We start from the raw sequence: 11,101 nt of genomic DNA on the forward strand, positions 1-11,101 counted from the left end.
TTCTAAATCTCAAGAAATTTGAAGTTTTTGAAAAAAAAACTCAAAAAATTAAAGTTTTCTTTTTTTACCCAGAAAGTTTTGACCAAAAAAAATCTCCACGAGAACTTGAATTTTCTTGGAAAACACAACTTGAACCTAAATAAATAACCGCTTATATGTTATATCTATTAAACCATTTAGTTCTTGATATGACTCTGTTTGGTATTTCAGTTTCCATTTAGAGGGGGTGATGATAACCATAATTACTACCCTGCCAACTGGGTGCTTCCTCAGTCAATACTGATTGTCACTGATATAATGCTACTTGTTCACATAGCGCTGTACCGTACAGGTATGGGACCTGTTATCCAGAATGCTCGTGACCTGGGGTTTTTCCGGATAATGGATCTTTCCGTAATTTGGGACTTCATGCCTTAAGTCTACTAGAAATTCATTTAAACATTGAATAAACCCAATAGGTTGGTTTTGCTTCCAATAAGGAGTAATTATATATTAGTTTGGATCAAGTACAAGCTACTGTTTTATTATTACAGAGAAAAAGGAAATCATTTTTAAAAATTTTGATTATTTGGATAAAATGGAGTCTATGGGAGCCATTCCGTAATTCAGAGCTTTCTGGATATCGGGTTTCCGGATAAGGGATCCTATACCTGTACCTCACTCAGTAGATCTTGTTGTTTTAAAAGGGAGTACCAGCACCAGTGGAGAGCTGCACAAGGGCTTCTAAATCAATTGGTAATCCCGTGTACTACAGGATCCAGAGCAGACTTTCCTAAAGGCACTACTTTATGGTCTGGACTCATAGTAACCACTAACAAGGGTTAGTGGTTATAGAATTTTGGGACTAGTGATAACATTTTTTTCTGCTTGAAAATAATTATGATATTACTTGTGAGTAACAGTGTTTATAGATTGTTGTTAGTGATTGTGCTGCCCTCTAGGTGACCTTGCTAGGGCTGCGATATTTATCAAATTCATTATGATATCCACATGTTCTTTAAAATGGTTTGTTTGCCATTGCCCTACACTTCTATATTTTCCTATAGGAGTAAAAAAAGACTGCCCAGTCTAGTGTTTGGGTTGATTAGTCTTGCCTCTGATTAATATAACAATAAGTTATCTCAGACCTGAAAGTGGGCTGTGTAGCTGGAGAGCTAAGAGAAGCACTGTGAATGTGATCCTGTTACTTATACTTGCTTTTTATGTTTACTAGGGATGTAGCGAACGGCGGAAAAAATGTTCGCGAACATATTCGCGAACTTGCGACAAAACATGCGAATAGTTCGCGAACGTCGCGAACCCCATAGACTTCAATGGGAAGGCGAATTTTAAAAGCTAGAAAAGACATTTCTGGCCAGAAAAATGATTTTAAAGTTGTTTAAAGGGTGCAACGACCTGGACAGTGGCATGCCAGAGGGGGATCAAGGGCAAAAATGTATCTGAAAAATCCATTGTTGACACAGCGCTGCGTTTTGTGCTGTAAAGGGCAGAAATCACACTACGTCACTCAGGTGATGTTTCTGGACACGGAATGTGAAAAAGCTCACACAGCTAGGTGGCACTTGGTTAAAGACTGGGCAAATAATGCCTGCAAGGGCAACGTATACACTACAGCCGTTGGATACGGAATATATTATTGCTGCTTGAAAAACGTCACTCGGGTGGTGTTTCTGGAGACGGTATTATTATTGATATTTAGACAGCTAGGTGGCAGTTGTTTGAAGAACAGATGCAGATGAGAGATCAGCAGCAGGACAGACAGCTGCCCACAGCAGCTACATACAGAGCACTGCAGTAGAAGGTAGATTACTAGCCAGCAAAGCTACCTAACCTAAAATGTCCCTCAAATCCCTGCAGAGTTCTGTCCCTACAATACAGAGCAGTATCAAGTAGATTACTAGCCAGCAAAGTTACTATCAACTGTCCCTCAAATCACTAACAGCTCTCTCCCTACACTAGCTCTTCCAAGCACACACAGGCAGAATGAAAAAACGCTGCAGGGCTTCAGTTTATATATGGAAGGGGAGTGGTCCAGGGGGTGTGGGGGTGGTCCAGGAGGGAGAGCTTCCTGATTGGCTGCCATGTATCTGCTGGTCTGGGGTGAGAGGGCAAAAATAAGCGCCAGCTAAGGCGAACCCAAATTGGCGAACGTCGCGCGACGTTCGCGAACATTCGCCGAACGCGAATAGTCGATGTTCGCGCGAATTAGTTCGCGGGCGAACAGTCCGCGACATCCCTAATGTTTACCCTAATTATGTCTGTGTATCATTTCAAAGTGCACTTTACTTGCAAATGATACTACCCTGAATTTCTTAAACACCCTGTCACAATATTCATATGCATATTCACACACACACACACACTCACGCATACATGCGCATACAGTATACATACATTAAACAAACAAACTGCAACCCTGGCTACTTTGCCTGTAGTAGTAGTAGTAGTAGTATTAGAAGTAATAGTAAGAAGTAGTCTTTACTTGTTTATCAGTTCCATTTCTTTTACCAGTTTAGTCTTGACTATTTTCAGCTTTCACCTAAAATTGTATGTTATACTTACCAGGGATGGATAATTATTAAGCTTTAGTTCCACAAGTCAGTGTCCTTTGTGTGCAAAGTTTTTTTATGCTTGCAAAGTCTGTTATTTACAATAATCCCCAAATTGTTCTCAATTAAGAAGGCCCCCAGCACCATCCATTTAATGTATTCCCAGTAATCATTATGTATTTTCCCAAACCTTGCATTTATCATTTTTCAGTTTGTTATCCAGTCTTTAAATCACTCAATGTCCTGTATGGAATATATTGTTTTGCACAATTTGGTATTGTTAGAAAAACACAGAAATACTAGTTATAGTTCCAACATCAAGGTCATTAATGAACAAATACAAATTAGTGAACTAAGGAAAAACTGGAACATTGGAGCAGCTTTAGATATTTGAGAGATAATTGCACATGTGCCAGGCAAATAGTCGGAATTCCAAGAACTGTTTATTCTACTCATTGGCACACTAGCCTGGCAATTAAACTGGGAGTTTATAGGAATCATAGTGGTGTGTCTAAATATGGTGGTACCTCTAGCTCCAGCTCTTCAACAAAGGGGCCGAGACTGAATGAACCATCCAGCACCCTAAAAAGAGCAGGACTTATTTTGTGCCAAATGTAAAAAAATACAGTTTAATATATTAACATTAGTTTTTTTTATGTTGCAGAAGCACAATGCTTGCACAGATCCTACAGGAGCATGCATAGTTGAATCTGGCCCTGGATCTAGCTTCTACTGCACATGCTCCAAGTTGGCAAACTTCCAGAAGAGCATCCGAAAACAGGCAGAAGATGTCACCCGTGCATGTTTATGACAGATTCACAATTCACTTTTGAATGGAATATTATGTGCAAAGAGGGGGAAAGGAGGGGGTCCAGTGGAGGCCAGTTAAGGGGGGGCTTGGATTTAGGGGTATTTATTGTTCTTTAAGGTTTGCCTACAATGGAACTTAATTAGAATCATGAGAAACAGCCAAAGACCATTATTCCTATTTTTCCAGATTTTATTGTCATTATTATAAGTTCAGGCAGGTAGCGTTCTGCTGGCATTTTCAAACTTTTTCATCACACTACTACTACATGATGATTGATCTGTTTCCAAAGTTGGTGACTTATACACCACTCCAGTTAATGCTTGTTGTGATGATGGTGATGCTTGTTTTTCCTTCTGTTCCCCATTAAAAACCTCAGAAAAGGTTTATGGGTATTGGTTCTGGAAATTCAGCAGTAGGTGTTCCAACTGAGAATTTGTCATGTTACACAGACGTCCAGATAGTTTTGGTTGGAAATGTGTCCAGATACATTTGGCCATATAGTGAATGATGAGGCATGTGCATACCATTGAGTTATCTTCTTGCATAGTAGAGGAGTTTTCAGCCTCTTTTATCCCTTCTCACCATCACCAGGAGCTTTATCATTTATTTTTCTATAAAAACATACATTCCATAAAGCAAAGCACACAACAATCTCTCCAAAATTCTACCTAATAGTATTGATACTTTACATTGCAATTATTCAACTACAATTGTTAAACTCCAATTTATTACAATGCCAATATACAGGCAGTTGGAAATAGTTTATCAAATTGAAGTTGTCCATTGGTTAAGATGTTAAATGCTCCTATAAACTCCTGTTGTACTATCACAACCATATGATATATTTATATGATGAATTGCTACATTTGTCAAACTGGATATCTTCCGGATGGTCAGAAAGTGTTAAATGTGACAAACGTTGAATTGCTTGGACATCTGGACCAAAGATTCCAAAAACTAAAATGTGTTTGTAACAGGTGCGTTGAAGTGGTGGCGAATCGAAAGTTTTACTGCAAAAAATTACAAAACATAAACTGTGCAGATAAAATGAATCATTTATTTATATACAATAAGCATTGGTAGATGTGCTCTGTTTAAAAGAAAGAATACAGTAACAAAAATAGTTTCAGCATAAATACTACAGTAGAAACTCAAGTGAGGCAAAGGAAGGGTTTTATTCCTTTTGGTTGACGTAGAAAGAACGCAAAGCCTGGTAAAACAGATTACAATTTGCATTGTGAACTAGAACAGTAAAAAACTGTACAGTGCAGGCAACACATTACAATAATATATGGTCAATGAGGCAGTCTTTTCAGTAAGGTACGGGGAAGAGAAAGATTTTAAAACCGCATAAATCCCCCATATCTTTTCTCCATGTCTGGGTTTTCTTTGGAATAACTTTCTCCATCCTCATCTGAAGGAAGAAAGGAATCAGTGAAGCGCCTCATGAATCCACCATATCTCTTTTGGTAGTCCTGCCACCATTCTGGTCTACCTACTCTTCTCATGAAGCCACCATATCTTTTCTGAATTCCCCTTGTTTCATCTTCCAGATCTGTGCTTCTTCTGTAACCTCTCATGAAGCCTCCATATCTCTTGTTCATTTCACCTGGTGTTTCACTGTTGTTGTCATGGTAAATTGCACTTTCAGGATCCCCACTGGTAGCTAAGAGCTCCCTAAGAAGATCAGATGCATCGCGATTGCTATCGTATTCTTTCTTCATAAAGCCACCATACTTCTTTGCCAGTATCTCACCTCCTGCATCATCTTCTTCAGGTTCAGCATGGTACAGTTCATCCATTTTCTTCATGAAGCCACCATATCTTTTCATAAATCCTCCATACTTTTTGGCAATGTAGTGACTATCGTTATTGTCTTGATATTTTTCTCCATCTTGAACACCGTCCAATTTGGTCAGTTGTAAAAGCTCTTTGCAGGTTCCCCATGCTTTTGCAGATGGCAATTTCCCTTCACATTCTAATGTACATGCCTGAAACATAGCACAGAAATGCATTACAAATGTGACACACTGGTCCTTAAAACACTCCCCAATTGAAGAACAAAAGACTATCGTACATTAAATTTTAATAAAAATTAAGTACAATGAATAATTTTGTGCTAATGCTATAATACGCTGGTTTCAGCCGCAAACCAAGGCATCAAAATTCTTTTTAGTTATTAAGATTTCATGGAACCTTATTAGCCTGTTCTATTCAAGGCAAATAGTACACACAACATTTTGTAGGATAATTATCTAGTTGCAATTATTTCATTGTATAATATTTTATTTTACATCATCCAGATTTTTCATGTGGCAATGTCATTGGCCGTTCCAAAACTGGGCTTGAATATCTTCACAGTCATCCAACCAAATGGAAAAATAATTTTTTATATGTGGGATTAGTGGACTAGTTATGGTGAATGTCAACTCATGTCTGGTCAACATCACAGGTCCTACATACCTTGTGCTTGAGTGGCATGATTGGAAGAAACACAATTCCTAAAAACTGAATAATGCAGCCAGAATAAGGGATGTGTGGTAGTTTGCAATATTTCATATTCCATTGCCAGATCAGCCAATATTAGTACTAGTTAGTATTAGTACAGGTTTGGGATCTATTACCAAGAATGCTTGGGGACCTGGGGTTTTATAGATAACAGATCTTTCTAGAATTTGGATCATCATAAAACCTAAAAAAAATTTGAACCACAAATAGACAAAATAATATTGTTTTGCCACCAATATGGATTTATGCAGCTTAGTCACCATCAAGTACAAGTAATGTTTTCTTATTACAGAGAAAAAGCGAAAGAAACAAAAAATCCCTAATTCTGAGCTTTATGGTTAATGGGTTTCTGGATAAGGGATTGCATACATTTTAGCTACAAATTGGACAATCTCTCTTCTAAGGAATAACTAATGGAAAGTTAAACTAACAAAAAGTACTGTTTTCTGCTCAGATTTTACACTATTAAATACATCTTTTAATATTTACTTGTTTATCTGTAATTATAAAGCATGTTATCAGTGTTCATGTTAAATATTTAACTGATAATGCCACAGAAAACATCAACAAGTAATCTTACAAATTTTGGTTATTCAGCTTTTTAAATTATCTTCAAGGTATCCTCATCTGATGATACTGGCCCACAGAACACACACAGCAATGTGAAGCAAATTCTTTCACAAAGTCTATATATATATATATATTGTAAGCTTGCGGGAGCCACACATACACTTTCTTTCTTTGAGGCAGGAGTGACCATTTCAGCATACAAAACATAAATCATAAAAATAACTCCTGCCCACTGGGTGCTACCATCACATTTGATGAGCTTCTTCACTAAAGTGGACCCATTGTGGAATACCAGTAAGACAGTTGAGTTGGGGTTACCCCTGTACTCACAATCTTCTTTGGGGGGATTGCTCAGACTCCTGGCTTTTCCTAAATGTCTCACTTAAGACTCTCTGTCACTTGGTCACAGGCTCTCTCTGCATCTTGCAGTGTCAGACGGCACCCCAGCCCCTCTAGGTGTTCCTCACACAAGCAGGTATCCTACCTACTCTGTGCCCTGCTCAGAGAGACCTATATATATATAGCAAAATGGACTTCAAGTAAAAGAATTTAAAGCTTCACATTAGAGCAGGTTAAGGGAACGGTTGCATTACAATGAAAAATTGCTCCTACAATTGCTCCTCATAGTTGCGTAGAAAAATATACATTTTTTATTGTGCCTTACTGTGAAATCATGGAGTATAAGTTCCCCTGCTTTTAAGCCTACCCACCTGGGAGCTCAGCATGCAGGATATGGAGGGTGTATATTAAAGGTCACTTAGGGTGAGGTGTGATGTGTGAGTATTTGCTGTCCTAGATTTTCTGACACCCTCTGCCTAAAGGTCAATCCGAATGAGATACGGTAATGACTAAACACTTATGCACTTGCCTAAATAGATAGAACTAAAATGCTAATGTTTAAATACATCATTAAGCTGGTTATACTGAACTGTTAAATAATAAAGTGGGGCTTCAACCCAGCACCCTAGAAGATTTTCTGCTGGCCCACATTTTTGTGCAGAAATATAGATGACACCTTATGCTACAGCCACATTATAATCATCCCCTTAATAACTGGGCATACTTTCTCTTAACTCTTACTTTCTCTTAACTAACTCTTCCATGCTCTGATAATTTGCCATATCTCTGTATTCCGCCATATTCCGTTATACCATCTAGAAAGGGGCATTTTTGCTTTTATGTACTGATTTATGTACTGATTTTCTTCAGAGCTGGTATGTATATAAAGGCTAAATATTGTTTTTTTTAAAGCAGAGGTTGCTTTCTGTAAGTTATACAGGATCCAGAAATAATTTGGTAACTGAAATTCATCCACAAAACCCTCAATCCATAAAATGACTGGGCACGAACGTCCTCATATCAATTGATATTGGTCTACTGTACTTAAGAGAAAACATTGCACTCTGCTTACCAACTAGATCCACCTATATATCTGCTTATAATAACCGCATGAACCACTGAATAAGTTGTAAATTGTACTGTATGTCTGATATACATCTAAGATATAAATAATCCTTATTGGAACCAAAACCAGCCTTTTGGACTTGTTAGTGTCTACATCATTTTACAAAGACCTGTTATGTGGAAAACTCCGGGTTCCAAGCATTCTGGATGCTGTGTGTGTGTGTATTCTGATTGGACTGGAAATCTTCCAGTTGATACATCTCAAGTAAAGATTTTTCAAGATCAGATTTCTAAGATCATGGCATGAATAACAGAAATGTTCATATAGCAATAATGTTTTTTTGGGAGGAGGTAAAAGAAACAAGAAACCAAAAGCCATAGGGGGATTGTATAGTTACATATGGCTAGATAAAACTCAAGTACAGTATCTGCAATACAGTGCTATTTGCTAGATCAATGTGGCTACATTGCTGAGTGCACATTAGGCACAATTTGCACTTTCACACCAAGGTACCATTTTTGTCTTAATGGACAGCAGATAAATAACCCCCTGTACAAATATTTAACCTGTGTAGTTGTGGGAGACTCCTATCTATAAATATACCACCCTAGAGAGCATATATGCGATGTCTAATGACTTACTTTTCAAAGCAGTTACCAAAATAAAAGCTACCTTTCCAGACACTAATTGGAGATGAAGAGACTATTTGATACAAATATCAATCAGGATGTAATCACATTGATTTGAGTTCCAATAATTGCTATATGCATTTTCCCAAGGTAGTGCAATGGGTCTGCAGCTTGCTTGTTCTCCTGCATTTATGCAACTAGGTTGAAAAAAGTCTCATAGCAATGAAGTCTATTCATTCTCATCCTAAGTAGCTCCTATATGTAACTACCTACAAATGGCCAATATCAACTACAGGGGTATTCACTTGACTACATTAATCACTGAAATGAACTATAATTAAACAATGTATACATTTTAATTAATCAGAGTATATCAAGTTTTTTAAATATATTGCCCACTTGTAAAGGTTGTGTGCTCTTTCACTGAGGTTTTACTGCATGTTTCCTAAGGTTTTATTGTAGTTTTAATTATATTGGCAGTGCATTTGTTTGATTTAAGTGCATATTACTTAAGAGAGGCTTGTACAATTACTTGAACAAGCATATAGTGATCTAAAGATCTACAGGTAGTTTAGTATAGGTTTCAGTTTATATATTTTTTCTATGTGAGTGCTATGGTAGGTCTGTTTGGGTATATGTATACATATTCGCTGTGGTTTATTTAGAAGGGTAGAACTTGGTGGACGTTTGTCTTTTTTCAACCCAAACTATGTAACTATTACTGTAAGAGCGTGTGTAGTATAAAGTGCAAGAAAAAAGTATTAACCAAAGTTAACTGGTTGAAAAATAAGCAATTACCAAGCTTACAGAACTTTCAGACCCAGGGATAATTATATGACACAGCTTTTATTAGGCTTGGTTTCTTTACTGGCAATTACTCCTCAAACCCTATCTGTAATATCACTGCTCTTACAATCTCTAAGGGCTGTGGTGGATAACTTTATTGCTGATGTTAATGCCTTTCATCTCACCAGCCTGTAAAATCTACAGTATCTACAATCTCAATAGAGGACCTTCCTCAGATGTTCTCAAAACAATAACCAAAGCAATATTTTGTTTAGCCCCTGGGACCTCCACTGACTCTGGACAACATTTTATTAATCATCTGTGCACCAAACTAATAGCAAGGCACTGTAAGCAGCACAGGCATAACTGTTACATGTTATTATTGATACAGATTTCAACGGCAGATCACGAATTAACTACACCTTCATGTAGCCAAAAACACTTACAAGCATAGTCCAGATCAATCAGTTGTTGTAAATGTTCGACTATTGTAGCCTAAGTAAAGTGAGTACCATACCATAAAAACGCAAGTTTCTATCCCTCTGTTCCACAGCTTTAACCTCACAGAATTATAATTCCTATCCTGTAAATACTTTTGCATGCAAACTGTCTTTTAATTCCATGTTTTATTCAGTACCTGCCTATGTTCACTTTTTACTATTTTAATTGAGAGCAAGGGCGCTGTGACAGGTGAGAAAGTCTCAGCTTGTAAAAGCCGGATGGTTTGTGCGCATTAGCGCATTTGCTGCGCGGGTCGTGCCAATTGGATGAGCACAAGCGCTGTCCATGGTGCTGAACGCGAGCGCTTTACAACAAGCAGCTTTATCTGCCAAGAAGCCGTCCGCTGCGTTCCCGTCCCTGTACCATAATACTGTCTTTATTGCAGAACCCTATCCACTTACCAGGGAATTTATTTCAGTCTGTTGTCCCAAACGAAGCGCGCAAGAAGCACAGTCCTTAGAGCAGTCAGCCCGGATTGCCACCGACAGAGAAGCGAACACCAGAAGGAACAAACAGCAGTGCCTGGCTTCCAACCCCATGAACTGTGAACAAAACACAACCATTTTCATATTACAGCAACACACCAGTACATTCAGTGGGAGACTAATTGCGATCCACTAATACAGAACTAACTTTGGGTGACTTTAAATATCCAGGAGCACCCAGTAATATTTACCAGCCAGTTACCTCCTAGTCTTGCAGCTGCTATTTCTTTATACCCTCCCCGAGTAAGTGGAAGTATAGGCAGAATTAGCCAGCATTAAATGATTTCCCTACTATAGGGAGACCCAGCTCTAGACAAGTACTTACTTCCATGGTTCCTCGTTGGCTCCGCACAGTGTTTAGATGGCTCTCTTTAAGAAGTGTCTGAACATGGACAGAGCTTTGCAATGGGGCAAAATAGTATCCCTCCCTAAAGAGACCTTGCTTAGGAATCAGCACAGGGAACTGGGAACATGCAGGTCCTACTTCTGAGCAAAACTGAGAGCTGCTCTTGCTGTGCAGTTGGTGCAATGCCTTGAAGCCTATGGGAGGAAGAGGGAGTGTATCAGCAGCTCTGTCCTTAAATGGGTGTTTGTGTCCCTGCAAGCTTCTTACTAAAAGCACTGAGCTGCTCTACTTATAATTACTAAAAAATAGAGAAACCCTCTCTTCCCCCAATAGCCTGTAGGCTCCATCTGACGTCACACCTACGACACCCCACTTGAGATTTCACACTCATTGTCCCCTGTGCCATTATGATTGAGCCTAGTCATGAGCACCATAAAGGCTGCTGGGGGAGGATTTGCTTCTTATTACGTGGGACTGAAGCATCTGGTCGCTCAAACACTTGGGAAAAATT

At 38.5% G+C, this 11,101-nt stretch overlaps 1 protein-coding gene across 1 annotated transcript; it reads right to left on the bottom strand.

Moving 5' to 3' along the window:
• Positions 1–4,397: 4,397 nt before the first annotated feature.
• penk.L (proenkephalin L homeolog) lies at positions 4,398–10,776 on the bottom strand. Its single transcript, NM_001094874.1, is given in 3 exon segments — positions 4,398–5,351; positions 10,161–10,301; positions 10,570–10,776. Coding segments are annotated over 3 exon segments (798 nt in total). The 5' UTR covers positions 10,576–10,776; the 3' UTR covers positions 4,398–4,700.
• Positions 10,777–11,101: the final 325 nt, after the last annotated feature.

The sequence above is a fragment of the Xenopus laevis genome, chromosome 6L (genome assembly GCF_017654675.1).
Source record: "Xenopus laevis strain J_2021 chromosome 6L, Xenopus_laevis_v10.1, whole genome shotgun sequence".
Classification (NCBI taxonomy): Eukaryota; Metazoa; Chordata; class Amphibia; order Anura; family Pipidae; genus Xenopus; species Xenopus laevis.